We start from the raw sequence: 18,033 nt of genomic DNA, 5'->3' as shown, positions 1-18,033 counted from the left end.
ATCATAATACGTGAATGATAGAAATTGGATTTCGGAAGGGAAGTTTGTATATCAATGGCATCCGTCTGTTGTCTTGCAGCACGAAAGCTTTTTTTCTTGTGATATCTTCCTTGTCATGTGTACCTGAACAATTTGACGTGCTTCGTAGCAATTGGTGAAAATGGTCCATACCCTTCGCTTCCCACTCCTTTGGATATCACAAACATAGTCATTGTTTTTCCACCACTGCACTAACGGCAAAGGTTACATTGGTGGATATGCCTACATTAGTAGGTCGATGCGACGTGCAGTGTCTAGTCCTCGAGGGGCTTTGTACCATCATAGTCCTACAGCTAATTTTTGGGAACGTGCGCCAAACTAATATGGCATAGAACTTTAATCGTAGCGAACTCAAGCGAGGGGTATTTCAGGGGGTTCAATCTTGTGAAGTGAGCATATAAATAAGACACTTTAGGGGAGGCAGTGTTGCAAAAGCGCCATCACAAAAGTGCCATATATTTGCAATGGTCCAAATTCCATCCCAGATCTGTGCCTTCCCATCTACTTCGTCACCCGACGTGGTAGTGGTGGGAGGCGGTGCAAGCGGTCTTGCCATACTCCTTCAGTTGATCGAGCGAGTCAAAAATGGAGAAAACCTTGGTCAGGTGGTCATCTTGGAGAAGAGTGAGATTCCAGGTCCGGGCTTGGCCTATTCAAATGCCTGTGCCGGCACATTTCTAAACATGCACTCCGATACTATGGGATTGTACTTCGACAAGCCCCTACATTTTACTCAATCTCGGGCAAGTTTGGAAGCCGGCCCGTTTCCTTCCCGTGAAAGTTATGGCGATTACCTCCAAGCAACTTGGTCTCAAGCCATCGAGGATGCTCAGCAGGATGGGTTGAGCGTTTCCGTTATTCACCAAGAGGCAAACGACATCGACAGATTGAATGATGGCGCGTTATCTTTGACACTTGAAAATGGAACACAGCTTGTATCGCAGTCCGTTGTTTTGGCTCTGGGAAACTTTACAGCTCCCTGCAGCCCTCATCTCATCAATCTCCCCGGCTTTTTCTCGAGCCCCTGGCCATTATCGAAGCTGAAGTCAATTCCTCCTAGTTCCACAGTTCTTATCGTGGGTTCCCGTTTGTCAGCTGTTGACACCGCGACCTACCTTTCGGACAATGGCCATCGAGGTGCGATTACCTTCATGTCACGCAGCGGCCGCCTCCCTAAAGTTCAGGGAAACCAGACTCCTTACCCGCGTCGTTACGCTCTGCATGAACTTGCCAGACAGATCGAAGCGAGTCCGGATGAAGCTCTTGTTCAAGTGATGAGCGGTCTTATGGAGGAACTTTCGCAAGCTACAAACGGCGATTGGAGTTGGATTCTCGACAATGAGTCTCCTATGAAGCAGCTGCAACAGGATATTCAAGCTGCAAAGGACGATCAAACTCAGTGGCAGGCAGTTCTGCGGGGTACGGCTCCAGTCATTGAGCGGTATTGGAACTGCCTATCTTCAAAGAGCCAACGGCTCTTCATGGAGAGATATTACAGCCTCTGGATGAGGTTCCGTCACGCAATGCCATTGCAAAATGCACAAAAGATACTAAGGATGCTGGAAAGCTCCCAGTTACGGGTGGCCCAAGGAGACTCGGTATACTGGGATGGCACCTTCAAAGCGCAGACTTCTGCTGGGCTCATTGAGGCCGCATACGTTATCGAGGCAACCGGCCAAGAGTGTCGGCTCGACCGCATTCATTCCCCACTTATACAGTCTGCACTGAAGAACAATCTTATTAAGACTCATCCTAGTGGAGGAATAGCTGTCAATTTTGACAGTTTGTCGGCCTCACCGGGCCTGTATGCCATCGGGTCGCTCACTCGCGGTACACATTTCTACGTGAGTGCCATCGACCGTATTGCAGCACACGCTGCTCGAATTTCATACGCCTTGACGCAGGAGCATTGTGCCCGATCTTTGCATGTGGCTATCTTTTGCGGATCCGACCTTTTCTCTCAACTCATGACAAGCAATCTGGTTCCCCAGCTCCTTGCAGCCGGTCATGTACCCTTCATATACTTACCAAAGCACAAGGCCAGCCGCAAAGCTTCTCATTTTGAGCTCCGCGAATTAGCATTCTTCGAAAGAGAGCTAATACAAGAACACGTCATCCCTTATTTCAAGAATGAGAGTTCCGAAGGAGCCATACATAGAACAGTGCAGCAAATGCGAAATGCATATGGCATCCTCGTGGAAGAGGTACCTGATGTCAACAAAATGTCTTTTATCAAAAGCCTTGCCAAACATCGCATCGACGTGGGTCTGTCATTACGATGTTACCAGCGCTTCAAAACGGAGATTATACGCTACTTCTCCCAGCCTCGACGACTACTAAACCTCCATCCAGGTACCCTTCCCGCCTATCGCGGAGTCATGACGACCGCCCGCGCCATGAAGAACAAGGAAACTCACTTCGGTTATTCGCTTCATGATATCGACGAAAATTGGGACTCAGGCGACGTCATTGATATCCAGGAGCATCCTATCGACTATTCCAAGTCAATGCTGTCGTTCATGGAAGATGTATATAATATGGGAGTGAGAATGGCTATTGATGCAATCAATAAAATTGCCAGGGGGAAGGAGCTACCCAAAACGCCGCAGAATGCCGAAGTGAGTGGATACTACACGTTTCCAACGAAAGAAGAATTGGAAGATATCCGTCAAAGCGGGATTCGTCTGGTGGATGCTGAGAGTATTATTAACATCATTGTTGAGTCTTTCGCGCCGTCGAGGGAACAGCACAAATTCCGCACATATATCCTGAGGGTTGTCCAAGATTGGTACGATCGGAACTCAACCTGAATCCATAATTGGGAAGCAGTGATACGGAATTTTTAATTCAATTTGATTCACGTATGTCATATCTCATAGTACGTAAAAGCAGTGTGCCGCCAATCTCCTACCACAGACTGCGCTCAAATGCAAAGCATTCTCACGATCGTGAAGTCCGTCCATCTTCTTTTTCTCGGACAACTTTGTGAGCTCCTGAGCGTCCCGAATGTTATAGAGGCTAAAGATAAGACGAGTAGACACAAAAAGGAAGGCAAAAACATGCAACGGCCAGGATTCGCTGGTGGTCACTCGCCCAACTAAACTACTAAGAATACGAGGTAGAGATCATGAATACACGGATGAAGAAGGACAAAGTAATAGGTTATTGATGAATTAAAAAGCCAAAAAAATATGACACACATGTCTTAAGACACTTGAAGAAAACAACAGCACATTTTTGCTTTTCACGAATCAATTTCGAAATACCTTTCAACCCGACAAACCTTTTCAATAAACCATCTTCTCCAGTCCTCCCTTAGCTGTCAAAGTCAGTGCAAGATGATGGCCTTTACCACTCAACCTTTGCAGACAACGGAGCTACTGTTTAAGGAATTCTGGAAATGCTTGCTTGTTAGTTGCATACAAAAAACACGGCGGAATGAATGGCGAAAAAAGATATACTAACAAGCGGAGGGTAGACAACGGCACCATTGTTGCAGCAGAGCACGTCACGGTTGTCGCAATAACCCTCCTCCTCTAGTGAAATTTTAGCAAAAGGAACTGGATATATTTAGATAGTTTGGCCGACTCACCGAAACCGCATCGAGTTCCAGCAATGTTTTTAACAACATATCCGGTACAGCAGTAACACACTTGATCGGCAGCACCAAGGCTGGAGAATGCAAAAAGACCAAAAAGAGTCCTTAAATTCATATTTGAAAGCGGTGTTTTGTGGCGGAATCGAATATTTTAGATCAGTGGTCTTGATTAAGCAACAAGTAGGACGAGGACATCAATTGATCTAGAGACTTACCAACTGCTTTATTTGCAAAAATGTAAATCAAGAGATGGTCTAGGTCAGTGAGTGAGCGATTCAGCGGCGAGAGACCTTGCATCATCGGTAGCTCACGTATGAACTTAATCCGAGGACTGAAGTTGGTAGCAGCTTAAGGTCAGCTCCCTTCCCCCCTTCCCGGTCCTTGCATCAGTAATTAATACAACCCCTATTTTACTGGGTTTAGCGACGGACATGGTTGATCTGAAGATTTGACATTGGGTACGATCTACAAATCTGGTAACATTAAATTTCAATACAGGATAGATCTCTAATTCAGTCTGAGATATACGGTTGCTAAATATCCATTAGAACAGAAACCCCCGAACACAAAATGGTATAATTTAGATTCCCAAGTATCAGTACGAAGAAACTTCATTTTGTAGCATGGCTACTATGCCAATGCGTCTACTTGCCCTTCGTAAATTGACTAAACTGTAATCATACTTTGTTAGAAAAGGAAGGAAAAGAGAAAAAGGGTAAAACAACACGAACAGACAGAAACGGATAGACATTACACAACCAGTCCCGAACGTGTTTGTACTTAGGCTCGAAAATTGGATGTCGTTGAACAATGGCAAGGCAATGCTCGTTCTAGATCTATGAAAGCAAGAATTGACGACAGAGGGCCGTTTTCAGAAAAGAATATCTCTCCTTTACCACTAAAGTATTCACCGTGGCTTCACCTAGATCCCGACTCAAGACACGACCCGCGGGCCGTTGGGTCGTGCATTGTGAGAGCCATATTTAGCTAAGTGCATTAGAGCGTAAGCTCAAGAACTGTGAGGAAGATGGACTTGAGTTTTATCAGTGATAGTGTAATAAATTAGCTGCTTTGATTACTTGTCCTTAAATTCACCATAATCTAAAAAAAACGACTATAGATGCTAGAAAAAATCAAAGTGAACATACAAGGGAAATATGTAGAATTACAGAGGAAACGCACATAAATTTTGTTGTAACGAGGTTTCGTAATGCTTGTATTGTGTGACCTAGTAGGGTCGTAATCGATTATTGCGGGTTACCTACCTCGACGCAAAACCCGACTTATGAGTGGATTGGGTCTGGTTCGGTTCGGGTTGGAGATGGGTTCTCCCGAAGCCTAGTTCTGGGTCTGTTCGAAACCCGACCCGTCTTTCGGCGAGGTCTAGAAGCCTCCACCCAAGGGTATGTTCGTAATTTACTTCATCTACTATCGTTATTGATACGCATATTATCGTTGAAATGGAAAAGGTATCTCTTGTATCTATCTCAACTGGTTATCCGTTCATATCCGATTAGCGTTGTGAAATAAAGTTCGACTCGAGCTACTCAAGCATGAGGGAAACGAGGTCTGGCGGCAGTACGGGCGCACTACTTTATTTAGTTCCTACGAATAAAGCTCAGTTGGTGCCGCTTTTATCGATGTCTGAAACAACATGTTGAAGGAAACTCTCCAAAACGAACGGATGTCTAGCTCGAGTTAAGCTTTTGATAAAACTCATGGAACAAGCACTCGATGTGGACTAAGCGATTAAATGTATAGCGTCATCATATTTATTGCATGTCTAGATATAATGATATGTCCCAAGTCATCCAAGTTTCCAAGAAAAATTGGTTGTCATGGTACTACAGTGATCCAAGGATCATGCTATTTGTTTTCGGTCGCCAGCCTGCCGTTCTTCTTGTTTTGTTGATATTTCTATCAAGATGGTTTTCAACAAGGCAAACATACGAAAATATCGACTATGCAGGTAATATTGGCCAAGCCGATTTTTCAACAGGATCGAAGTTTGGACCCATCGATGCCGTTTACACTTGGGTCAATGGATCAGATCCTAGATGGAAAAGCGAGAGGGACTTTTGGTATCAACGCTGGATCCAAGAATACGATGGACCGGATCGGAATATCCAAAAAAGGGAGAAAAGTGGCTCTGAAGATGATGAGGGTGCTGCCTCTGAGAATCATTTTCGAGACAACGACGAGCTCCGATATTCCGTTCGCTCCCTAGAAAAGTTTGCACCGTGGATTCGTCAGATACATCTCGTGACGAACGGCCAGATTCCCACCTGGTTAGATTCGGACAATCCTCGAATCAACATTGTCAGCCACTCGGAAATTTTTGAAAATTCCTCACATTTGCCGGTTTTCTCTTCCTCTTCTATTGAAAGTAATCTGGACAGAATTCCAGGTCTCAGTGATAATTTCCTCTACTTCAATGACGATGTTTTTCTTGCTGCGCCGATCTCGCCAAGTGATTATATAACACCATCTGGTGTGCAAATCATATATCTGTCTCATCCAGTTCCACTAGGTGATGATGCATATCCGGAGTATTGGTCTGGGGGTAATCTTCTTACTCCAGATAGCACCGAACCAACATCTGGGAGGCAGTTCGATGACTACAGGCTTTTGGATGATGGGAACGGCGGAGTAAAAATTGAGCAGCTAGTAGGGAAAGCATTTGTCTCCTCGACATGTGAACTGGATGCAGTGATCCTGCAGTCTTTGTTTGACGAAGTTTTTAGGAGCAATCTTTCTCAGGGACATGGCCACATCAATGCTACTTTGCTCTCAACCCACCAAAGTTTCACCTTAAACGACGTTGAGGCGTCGAACATAACAAAAAGCATTCCAGAGCTAGACACTAAGAGCCGGATCAAAATTGCCGCACTGTTAGATGCATTCTCGCAGTGCCCCAATGACCATGATTTGGTTTCTGATGCAATCAGGTCTGTGATAAAGGCATTCAACGGTCGGTTTAGTCTATCGAAACATCTCCGGAGGGTCCCGTCTCACATGCCTCATATGATCAACAAGCAAGTCTTAACTGAGCTTAAAGGGATATTTCCACAAGAGTTTCAGCTAAACTCAGCACATCGGTTTCGACACCCACGGGACCTACAGGTTGCCTTTGCCTACTTTAATTATCTCATCAATCGGCCCTATTTTTTGTCTTCCACACTGTGTGGGTTGCGGGGCCAATACCTTGACAGGGATCGCGATAGCTCCCTCGAAGAAAATGATATTCGAACCCTCGAAAGCGTTCTGTATGGAAACATTTCACCAGTGGGCTTTCATGGCTCTGTTCAAATGTGTCTTCACAATGGCACTGGGTTCACAAACCAACTACAATTCCAGACCGAAGCAGGAAAGATGACAGGCGTTTCTGTCAAAGACGTGGAGCGCTGCGTCGATATGTCAAAGTTGCGATCACACTTTCAGAAGGAGAAGGGGTATAGACTGAAGATGGGAACCGATGTGACCTTTCATATGTTGGGAGACGACTACCAGACCACTATGGACCAATTCCAGTCGACAAAAGACCGACGAACAAAATTTATTTGTCTCAATGACGACATGAAAAGCCCATCAATTGAAGTGAGACTCGCTTTTAGGCAGCTACTCGAAGACATGTGGCCAGTGCCTTCAACCTTCGAGTTGCAGACCAGATCATAACGAAGGTTACAGAGCACTGTCGCACGAAGAATTCACCTCTCTATATCTTTTGTATCTTGATTTTTCCTTTCTGGAAGCAATCTGATCATGTATTCCTCTTGCGAGTCTAGGAGAGCCTGACTAGACGAATCAGATTATTGGAATTAGATGGCCCGTATCGTGCATGTCGACAAGTTAGTTACCATGCTAACAAATTCCACGAACCAGGCCACAGTACACGACAGAGATATGAGTCACGTGATGTCTCTCATAATGCTATCCTTCCGGCGCTTTTGGTCTTTGGAGATTACCATTCTTGATTAGCCAATCAGAGACCTTTCCTAATAGTATGACATGCATGGACCGACAAACGAGCCAAACAGAGATAAAACAGTAGTTATCATAATCATACTTATTTTTTGGCCACGTTTTAAGAACAAAGTCACTAATCCAGAACTGTTTTCCCTCGCTGCCACCAGCGACAAAAATATTAAATTTCAAATTGTTGTATGTATGACATACTCGCCCCCAGGTCGGACCCCAGACCGTTACGCGATTAACATGTTTTACTCCTTAAACTCAACTTCCTTTCCACTTTGCATGCCAATAACAGCATAACTGACAGGATCTGTAATACTGGTCAATAATTGCTCATTTGCGCCCATCCTGGGGTACTTACCCAGCTGCTGTAAGATAACTTGTTCCCCAGGCAAAAAGTTCACATCCCGCGTACACTTGAGCTCAACAGTAGAATTTGGAGAATGGTAGATAGTGATATGGTCAACTTCTCCGGTAACATATTCCGCTGTATCAGGCTCAATCATTCTGCCACCAACTTGAGCACCGACGTGTGTTCCCTCTTGTAGGGTGATAGGGTCGCGGTCGAAAAAAGCCTTAGGCATGATGGAAATTGGTGGTTCAGTCAAAAATGGAGGTCTTCAATTGGAAAGGAGATTAGTAAAATTGGGTGAACATCCTCTTGAGTTTCTTACACGAATATATCTTTGTCTCTCTATATAGCAGAGTGCTAATATACTGGAGAGAAGAATTAGTGTCAGACGACATCCGTCATTATGATGTCTTCGATTCTATGTCCTACTAGGTAGGATTAAATAAAAGACGTAATATAAAGTCATCACGTAATTCTAGATTACGTCTAGTTATTACGATCGATTATTACTAAAGAAGGTTAAAATAAGGTTAACGTTAACATAAGTTACAGCGGTAAGGGTAAGCAAGTCGCCCATGTACAGTAAGCGACCCGCCCACCCAACCAACTACTACTTACTTTAAGTCGATTCATCAGACCACCAAGGACATTAATTTCAATTTTCTACATATCATACCTATTAGGGCAATGCGTGCATTTATGCCAAAACGTCCTTTTATGTCCAACTTGATTACAGTCGCTGCATCACAGGGGGCACGTCTGATTGGCTGCGAAGCTGGCGAAGCTGACGAAGCTGGTTCCGCAGGGGAAGCATTCGAAGCTTTCAATAGCCTGGTTTGGATTATTAAATGCCTCCCTATCCTCATCAGTCGAAAGTTTTTCTGATTGAGCAATGCGGTTTTGCTTCTTTGTCTCACTTTCAACTTGTAATCACGAATTACTTTCTCAGAAATGCTGTGCTATGCATCGCGAGCTGGCACCCTTTGACAAGATCATTTAGGGCTCTGTATATAGGGGTAGGAGGCCTTGGTGATCGACGACTAAGAACAGCTTTGATTAACGAAGCTTGTTGCTCCAATTGTTTGGCATTGGCTGGCGTTTGGAGACTGTGCGCGCTTGATCAATTAGGTAGAGGGGTAGGCGTCCGAATTTGGACAGCAAGCTTTCATCGAAATTCATGTTGTGGTCACAAAGAGAATACAACAATGGATGAATCAACAATGATGATCCAAATAATTACGACCCAATCCATGGTTTATGAGCATACGAGGGTTATTGGCTTTGTATGACGCAAACCGAAAAGTGCTTAATTTTACAAACTCTAATCGAGGCGCGGGGATTTCTGACTGCACGTAAGTTGTGTCTCCACTGGAACTTTGCTACCCAGCGGATACAACCTCTCAGGATATTTTGAAAGTCGACATGTAGTTTGAAGTCCCATCAAAAAAGCTGTAGTCTCTCTCGTCATCCTCCTCGCTCCCTCTGGGACGCTGATACTCAGACCTGGTTCCCAAATTTCGTATTTTCTTCTTACTGGGCTCAACCGTGAGCAAATTACTCCTGATGGTGTTCTTTCAAGAAAGCTCCATTTCATTTAGTTTGGTGCTTTTACTCCTTGTCTACGTTAACTTTCCAAACTTGGCATTGAGCTCTGATACAAGTCATGAGAATCACCACGAAGAAACGGCAACGAAATCAAGCAAAAAGAGTCTCCAAAACTCTCAAACCTGTCCAACATTCTTAATTCACCTTCCTGAAGGCACATCAAGGTCAATTCCACAGATCCAGCACCAATTCAATTCTGAAACTCAATCCGATCGACTTGAAAGAACTGAAAGGCAAAGGGCCGTGAAAAGAGCGTTTCAGCATAGTTGGAATGGATATAAAAACCATGCCTGGTTGTGGGACGAATTATCGCCTATCACTGACAGCCATAAAAACTCTCTTGGGGGATGGGCAGCAACTTTGGTCGACTCCTTGGATACATTATTCATAATGGATTTAGATCAAGAGTTTGAAAAAGCACTTGAAGCCCTCCATGATATCGATTTTACTACTTCGAGAGTACCCAGTGTTAACGTCTTCGAGACGACGATACGATATCTCGGAGGCTTGATCAGCGCATATGACCTGAGCGAAGGAAAGCATTCGATCCTCTTGGAGAAGGCCCATGAATTGGCCGACTTCTTGTACGGGGCATTTGATACCCCAAACAGAATGCCACAGACGCGATGGCAATGGATAAGGTAGGTAACAAAGGTGTCTACTACGCCAAAAGAAGGTCCCTCTATTCATCACTTCTAATTAAGAACGTTTTAACCAGTACTTAGGACCGTATTGGAATCTTCAACACAGCCCAGTGAAAATACGCTCCTTGCCGAGATAGGTTCTTTGAGCCTAGAGTTCACTCGCCTTTCGCAAATAACAGGCGACTCAAAATATTTTGATGCTGTTCAGAGAATTGCAGATGCACTACATAGCATACAAAACCAAACTAGGTTGCCAGGTCTATGGCCGGTCTCGTTGGACACCCGTGAATTGCGGTTCTCTGACAGCTACTTCACAGTAGGTGGTATGGCTGACTCCACCTACGAATACCTCGTCAAAGAGTATCTACTCCTTGGAGACCAATCGAACCAATATGGTGAGATGTATATCTCTGCAATTGAAGGGATCAAGAAGCATCTGCTCTTCCATGGTATGGATAAAGATGGGGGAGACATATTATTCGCTGGGAATATCCGATTCGACTCAGAATCTGGCGAAGAGATTTTTGAGTATCAAACGGAGCATCTCAAGTGCTTTCTGGGTGGTATGGTAGGACTTGGTGCCAAGGCATTTGCTCGCTCAGCTGACTTATCTATTGCATGGGAACTGGTGAATGGATGTATATGGGGATACAATCTCATGCCTGTTGGAATTATGCCCGAAACTCTATATATCAGTGGCTGCAGAAAATCAAGTTGTGAATGGAATGAAGAGAAGTGGCTTCGGGATATATTCGGATGGCCAGAGGAAAAGGATATGCCCAGGAATTTACGTGAAGCTGCACGGTTGGTTATTCAGAACCATGGGCTACAATCACCAATACTGGAAGTCGTGGATCCAAAGTATCGTTTAAGGTAACTTGGAATGAATGATGAGATTGATCAAGGCACTATCATGCTGATAATTCTACACAGGCCTGAGGCAATTGAGTCTATCTTTATCATGTACAGAATTACCGGCGAAAAGTCACTACAAGAAGCTGCATGGCGAATGTTTCAGAACATTGAACAGTACACCAAAACCAAGCACGGCCATGCTGCGCTCGAAGATACCCGTGATATCTGGACAGCAAAATCAGATGTTATGGAAAGCTTCTGGCTTGCAGAGACACTGAAATACTTTTATCTTATTTTCTCAGATCCAAATTTGATCAGCTTGGATGAATACGTCTTGTAAGTATAGCGTCCCTGAATTCCTCAGCAAAACGGAGAGGCCTTGATCAGTCGGTTAATTACGTGATGTAGTAATACCGAAGGACACCCGTTCAAGTATACATATGGCTCTCCTACAATGTAGCATTGTGACTCTTTTGATTTACATCTTGGGTAACGAGCTTGAATCAAGTAATATTCATGGAGATTTATTTAATACTGTCAAGAATTGGAATTCCTACAGGTCACATACAGGGATTTTACCACTCACCAATATTTCCTATTATGTATTAGTCATTTACTACTTAGTGAGCCCTCTAAATTGTCGGGCATTCCTAGATTTATCTGAATCAGAGATTTATTTCTTCGTGAATTACACGTCCATGTGGGACTGTCGTACGCCCAGATTTTGACAAATACACGTCCTTAGGAAGAAAAAATATCTAGACCCACGCTAGCCACCCAAGTCGAATATTGCGGTATAGATATGTGCTTTACGATTCTCCGATTATTTACCAAGAAACGGCAGTTAATAGTCTACCATGGTTAGACCGGGTAGACTGCCGCTCACGGCTACCCATGCTTTCAACGGAAACGGTTGAGAACACGAACACGATCAATTTGTATTTGGAACCACAAAACCGATTTTACACCACCGGTAACCTTGTTTTCTTGAGTTTATGTAAACCTTAATCTGTTACCGTGTCGATATAGATCTAGGCATCCGTTAAACTCCGGAAGCCTCAGTGCACACAAAATGTTGCATGGCGCATTGGCCTTCAAGTGATTCCGGTCAATATCATGTCCTCGGGCTATTATTTGTATTTTCAGCTTTCATTGAATAGGCAAGATCTTGTACATTCGATTCATCACGCCAAAAAGCAGATAAGATATCTAAAATGATTACGGCCATTGCGAATGAAGGCTTGCCTGCTGTCCAATATCATCAATTAAGTTGGGACTCAATAGCCACTGCTTGGCCCACGGGTTCAGTAACCAGTGACTATTCTGATTATCCACAAGTTCAGCCTCAAGAAATACCACTTCTAGGAAGAGCGAAGCCAGTCATACTAGACTTGGAGGTGCTTAGGTTATCATCATCGGACCAAACCAGCCATCCTGATAGCTGGAAATATTATGTTCCAAATTCGCAGCCGCAAAACCATGATCCTACAGTCCACTCAAATTCTCATGTGATTCCGACAGTTCAGACAGACAACAATGGGGAACAATTGCACAACACAGAAATATTCTTACGGGGATGGCCTGACCAAGCCCTCGACACAGTTTGCGGCTGGGGCTCGAGCGAGCGGCATACCCGGCTAGTTCGGAAGAGATTCGCTGAAATACTGAACACATATAATGTGGGAACGCTTAACGATGCTGGCTGCGGTGATCTAGCGTGGATGAGTATGATAGATCTCGAGGGGGTCGACTATGTTGGATACGATATATACGAGCGTGCAAACTGGGCCGAACTACGACAACGCGGCTACCGACTGGACATTCTTGACGTCACAAAAAAAGAACCGCGCCCGGCTGATCTACTTATTTGTCGTGATGTTTTTATTCATTTGCCGAACGATATGATTCTCCCTACGCTGGAGCGATTCCGCCACTCGGCCTCGCTGCTCCTCACCACAAGCTATATCAGCGACCCGATTTTGAGTGAAGGAGGATTTTCCAACTTCAAGCGAATGAACGAGCCAAGTCTACATCACAGAAAGCTCGACTTGACTCTACCTCCGTTCAACCTCGGCCAACCGCTTGTTCGCATCCCCGAGGACTCACCCAACAAATATCTCGGACTCTGGGATATGACTCGCCTGCCAACGGGCCCGTACGCGATGAAGTCACTCTCTTGAGTCTCCTAACGCCCATCACCTGGTAGTACGCTGACCGTTGGGGGGTGAACTTCCCATAGGATTTCATGGTTGAATTCCGGATGATTGTTTTGAAGAAATCCAAGAATGGTGAATTCCTGAAGATGGGATTATTGCTAAGATACACTCACAAGGTAGGATGCCTGTCGATTAGGTAGAGAATCAGAGATGAAAGGAATATAGAACACGATATCTATCATTTCAGAGACTAAGTTTCGAGGAAGAGAGAAATATACACTGAAATTCACTTTATTGAAATGATTAGGTATTAACCTAGTCAAAGGACAGTAAGAGCTGCTTTCGAGCCCTAAAGCCTGCAATGTAATCAGGAACAAAGGATAGAGTATTATTACGGTGCTCGGCCGCTCTCAAACGTAACCCGATACAGCCAGGCCTAGGCCGGGTCTTCTGGCTGCAGCAGTCAAGTGATGTAGTCATCATCGAGGGTCAATGTTTAGTTTGCTGTATTTTTAACTATATGTATGGTGCTAAGACCCATATCATTGATGCTGATGGGCTCCCGAATTTATCGTGCGCTTTACCCACTGCTTCTGAGATGAGACTCAAACAGATCGTGCGAAAGGAGTTTTCATTCTATAACCACTGCCTAATCTTTTCTCCTAAGTGCCTATTCACTTTTAAGTGTCTCTCTATGTCCTTTCATACTCTAAGCATGGCCCGTTCTATTTTCTTCCTATGTGGACTGTTGTCGTTGGCCTCCGGAGAACCGGGTTGGCCGTATGAAACTTTTCAGACCGGAAATTGGCAACCTCCTCATCTGACCCTCCAAAAGATCGGTGAAACATATCCAGGGCACATCTTTATAGGCGTTCGAAAGTACAACAAAGCCGGCACTGCGCCAACAATCTTCGACAATAATGGTGACATGGTGTGGCAAGGCCCACAAGGGGAGAACCTGGACTTTAAGGTGCAAACCCTTTTCAGCCAGGATGTGATCACCTACTGGGATGGACAGCCAGGTGATATGGTGTTAGGCTATGGAGCAGCGCATATCCTCGACAACACATACAAAGAGATCTACACAGTCACCCTGTACGACGACTTCCAGACGGCTAACGGCTCAACATTTGACTCCTACATCGACGGCCACGAACATTACATTACACCCAATAATACCATGCTCGTCTCAGCTGTCAATTTCACTCAGACAAACACTAGCCATCTTAGAAATGGCAAGCCCAACATGTGGATTATTGACTCTCTGTTCTATGAAATCGACATCAAAACAAACAATGTCTTGTTCAAATGGGATGCACTGGAGCACATTCCGATTTCCAAGTCCAGGATTAGTATAAAGGGCGGAAGAAAGCCGACTGAGGCCTGGGACGCTTACCACATAAACTCGGTTACTACTACCAAATATGGATATCTGGTCAACTTTCGGCACCTCGACTCTGTTTTCTATATTAACAAAGATGGCTCCATCAGGTGGGAGCTTTCTGTGAGTATATATAATAATCATCATATTCTTTCTTGTTGTTGCTTATTCGGTGTTTATTCTAGGGTGGCAATGATGGCAGCGGCGACTTCAAGAGTAACAATGTTTACTTCGCATGGCAACATGACGTCCGCGTCCACAACGAAACCGATGAAAGCCTAGTACTCAGTCTAATGAACAACGATGCATTAGAGAATCGGGACACTGGCCCGTCAACAGGGCTGGTCGTCCACGCCGACCTCGTCAACAAGAAGGCATGGAGAACCTACGAGCTGGCAGATCCTGCTGACAGTGTCGTTAGCGCAACTCAAGGCAGCTTCCACTTCCTACCATACTCAGGAATAGAGCACATGTTACTAGGCTACGGATCGATACCCAAACTCAAGGAATACGATGGAGACGGCAACGTAGTTCTTAGAGGACAATTTGGCAACAACGCATATGCGGCGAATGCCTACCGGATATCTAAATCGCCATGGAAAGCTACTCCGTACTGGGATCCTGTTATATTCATCAATCATACAACCGAATATAAGACCGATATTTACATGAGTTGGAACGGTGCCACGGACTACGACAACTGGGCCATTTTCTCAGTCCCACCGGATACTTCAACGTTGCAGGAAGGCCAACGTCTGCTGGTTCCTGAGCGAAACGACTTTGAGACTTCTTGCGAATGTCTGCTAGTCCATGAGCGAAACGGCTTCGAGACTCACGTCACTCTTGAGTATGTTGATGCCAAGTTTATCATTGCTGTTGCGAGAAACGGCGAGAAAATCATAGGCATGTCCTCCGTTGTGGAATTTGCATGATGATATGCATCTCCGTTTGTTTGTTTCGTTGCAGGAAATAGAGACTACAAGGCCTAGACAAGGAAAGACGAATAAGGCGGCTTTCAAAATAACATTCCCTTCTTTCTCGTAAGCTGTAATTCAGAGGAAGGTTACTTATAACGTTTCAGACAGAAATATTGGACATTTATAAGCACATCCAGCATCCATGTTAACTAGAAATCAATTTTGGTATTTCTATGGAGGATAGGAATTTATTCCGATGTAGGTTTCATATCCCAACATTCCCGGCGGGATCACAGGATCGCTCCAGCATGCGTCATGAAAAACGGCATTACGACTATATTTCTCCTTGCATGTCTCATAAATCGATGGCTTATTGACTCAGACCTATTTATTTGCCTTTTGTTTTCTTACTAGAACGTAAAGAATGTCTCAATGAATTATTACTGCCATTAGAGTTTTAATACATTTTGCCTCCTGTCAAGAATGTGATCCGTATAATCCCCGCAATTGACATCTCATTCTCGAAATTTGCCTCTTCAATCTCCTGTTCTCTTCTTCAGGATCGCATTCCATGTGGTTATCTACTCATTTTAAAATATGCTCCCTTTCAAAGGCAAAAATGTAGTACAAATTTCTAAACGTGGCTCAAAACGAGCCTAACGGTTCAAATCCTAAAGTTTCTAATATCCATTGAGTGAGCACTATCTATTGGTCTGAAAAGATGTCAAACGAGGTTAAGCCTTAGACTACTAATATTATGAGACGTTTTAACACCCTCTTTATTCGATTTGACTTATAAATCGATAGAATTCCTCGTTTTGATTTTAGTCGTCTCGGTGAAAGTGACTTTTGCGGATTAAATAAGAATGCAGGCAATTAGAAATGATAGTTATATTAAAGCATACGACGAATCCGTTTACCAACGTCTCTTTTTTAACCCTTGAATTATATGTAACTAAGTGGTCACGCTAGCAGAAGTAGTCCGCGGTAAAAACTTCACTGATGCATTCCACGACCTAGAACCGTTCAGCCACGGACTTTTGTTAAAGAAAGACCTTGACAGGCTATTATCAATCTAGGGCACTCTGATTGCCATTTAGTACCTCCGCAAATGCGGTATTAGCGATATTTCCACTACTTTCGGAGCTTTCAGAAGCTAGATCACATTCCCAGGTCACTTCCGTAGAATTGCCTGACTTATAGGAATGACAATATTATGGAAAGTTATAGGTCTTAGTAAACTCTACTACGAGGTGGCTTCATTGCGTGTAATTTCCACCAGTAAGGACAAAGAGGCTGACGACGACTTAGACATGGCCGCAGTTTCGATTATATTTGCTTCGAGCAAGGTGAGCGACATATAAAGGTGCCCCAAAGCCGCGCTTAAGATACATACAGATCTAACAAGCTCTTCAAACAAGTTCAACACTCAAACTCCGAAGTTTCTAGTCTGTGAAAACACACGAAGATGAAGTACTCTATGATTCTCTCGACCTGGATGGTCGTGGGCCTCGTGGGCGCTGCGCCAACCACCCAGCCAAGTATTTAAATTTTCCTTTTGTGAATTTAGGAACACTTACGCTGACTGTGATTCAAGTCTCGAGCGGGATTGAGGAGATCGCAGCTCCACCTCCTTATCGACCTCCTTACTACAAGGATCATGACGACCACCGTCACGATCGCCATGATGGACATCCAAAGCGTGAAGACGATGATCACCACCATGATCGCAATGATGACCACCGTCACGATAAGGACCATGATGGACATTTCAAGCGTGAAATCGTTGAGCACCACGACGGTCACCACGATGGTCACCGCGACGACCACCATAAGGATCACCATGATGGCCATCTAAAGCGTGAAGTCGATGATCACCACCACGATCGCCATGACGACCACCGTCACGATCGTCATGATGGTCATCTAAAGCGTGAAGTCGATGATCACCACCACGATCGCCATGATGACCACCGTCACGATCGTCATGATGATCATCCAAAGCGTGAAGTCGATAACCACCACCATGATCACGACGAGGACCATCGTCACGACAAGGACCATGATGGACATTTCAAGCGTGAAATCGCTGAGCACCACGATGGTCACCACGACGGTCACCACGAAGACCACCATAAGGATCACTATGATGGCTTTCTGAAACGTGAAGTCGATGATCACCATCACGATCGCTACGACGACCACCACCACGAAGGCCACCATAAGGATCACTATGATGGCTTTCTGAAACGTGAAGTCGATGATCACCATCACGATCGCTACGACGACCACCACGACGACCACCACGAAGACCACCATAAGGATCACTATGATGGCTTTCTGAAACGTGAAGTCGATGATCACCACCACGATCGCTACGACGACCACCGTCACGATCGTCATGATGGACATGCTCACTAAGCCATGGCACTTCCACATCACTCTTACCGTCTTTAGAAATAAAGTCCAAGGGAGATTAGTTTAGTTAGTTCAAAGGTGTTAAATTCTGCTTTG

At 44.6% G+C, this 18,033-nt stretch overlaps 7 protein-coding genes across 7 annotated transcripts; 6 read left to right on the top strand and 1 right to left on the bottom strand.

Annotated features, from left to right (window-relative positions):
• Positions 1–503: 503 nt before the first annotated feature.
• Positions 504–2,849, top strand: N7510_009082 (FAD-NAD(P)-binding-domain-containing protein; the record flags this gene model as incomplete). Its single annotated transcript, XM_056981007.1, has 1 exon — positions 504–2,849. One exon carries the CDS (start codon positions 504–506, stop codon positions 2,847–2,849), a length of 2,346 nt encoding a protein of 781 aa, XP_056831216.1.
• Positions 2,850–5,500: 2,651 nt separating this feature from the next.
• N7510_009081 (stealth family protein) lies at positions 5,501–7,312 on the top strand (the record flags this gene model as incomplete). Its single annotated transcript, XM_056981006.1, has 1 exon — positions 5,501–7,312. The coding sequence occupies one exon, from the start codon at positions 5,501–5,503 to the stop codon at positions 7,310–7,312; it is 1,812 nt and encodes a 603-aa protein (XP_056831215.1).
• A 545-nt stretch (positions 7,313–7,857) lies between these two features.
• N7510_009080 (uncharacterized protein) lies at positions 7,858–8,193 on the bottom strand (the record flags this gene model as incomplete). The annotated part of the gene is made up of 2 exons (XM_056981005.1): positions 7,858–7,919; positions 7,971–8,193. The coding sequence occupies 2 exons, from the start codon at positions 8,191–8,193 to the stop codon at positions 7,858–7,860; spliced, it is 285 nt and encodes a 94-aa protein (XP_056831214.1).
• A 1,763-nt stretch (positions 8,194–9,956) lies between these two features.
• On the top strand, positions 9,957–11,525 carry N7510_009079 (glycoside hydrolase family 47 protein; the record flags this gene model as incomplete). The annotated part of the gene is made up of 4 exons (XM_056981004.1): positions 9,957–10,207; positions 10,292–11,083; positions 11,144–11,401; positions 11,474–11,525. 4 exons carry the CDS (start codon positions 9,957–9,959, stop codon positions 11,523–11,525), a joined length of 1,353 nt encoding a protein of 450 aa, XP_056831213.1.
• A 754-nt stretch (positions 11,526–12,279) lies between these two features.
• Positions 12,280–13,245, top strand: N7510_009078 (uncharacterized protein; the record flags this gene model as incomplete). The annotated part of the gene is made up of 1 exon (XM_056981003.1): positions 12,280–13,245. One exon carries the CDS (start codon positions 12,280–12,282, stop codon positions 13,243–13,245), a length of 966 nt encoding a protein of 321 aa, XP_056831212.1.
• A 691-nt stretch (positions 13,246–13,936) lies between these two features.
• Positions 13,937–15,534, top strand: N7510_009077 (arylsulfotransferase family protein; the record flags this gene model as incomplete). The annotated part of the gene is made up of 2 exons (XM_056981002.1): positions 13,937–14,725; positions 14,788–15,534. 2 exons carry the CDS (start codon positions 13,937–13,939, stop codon positions 15,532–15,534), a joined length of 1,536 nt encoding a protein of 511 aa, XP_056831211.1.
• A 1,453-nt stretch (positions 15,535–16,987) lies between these two features.
• On the top strand, positions 16,988–17,940 carry N7510_009076 (uncharacterized protein; the record flags this gene model as incomplete). Its single annotated transcript, XM_056981001.1, has 2 exons — positions 16,988–17,060; positions 17,117–17,940. The coding sequence occupies 2 exons, from the start codon at positions 16,988–16,990 to the stop codon at positions 17,938–17,940; spliced, it is 897 nt and encodes a 298-aa protein (XP_056831210.1).
• Between the last annotated feature and the right edge of the window lie 93 nt (positions 17,941–18,033).

This window comes from Penicillium lagena (assembly GCF_028827675.1).
Source record: "Penicillium lagena strain IBT 129212 chromosome Unknown utg000006l_segment0_segment0, whole genome shotgun sequence".
Classification (NCBI taxonomy): Eukaryota; Fungi; Ascomycota; class Eurotiomycetes; order Eurotiales; family Aspergillaceae; genus Penicillium; species Penicillium lagena.
The sequence above is the reverse complement of the archived record's forward strand: the minus strand, read 5'-3'. Positions and strand labels throughout refer to the sequence as shown.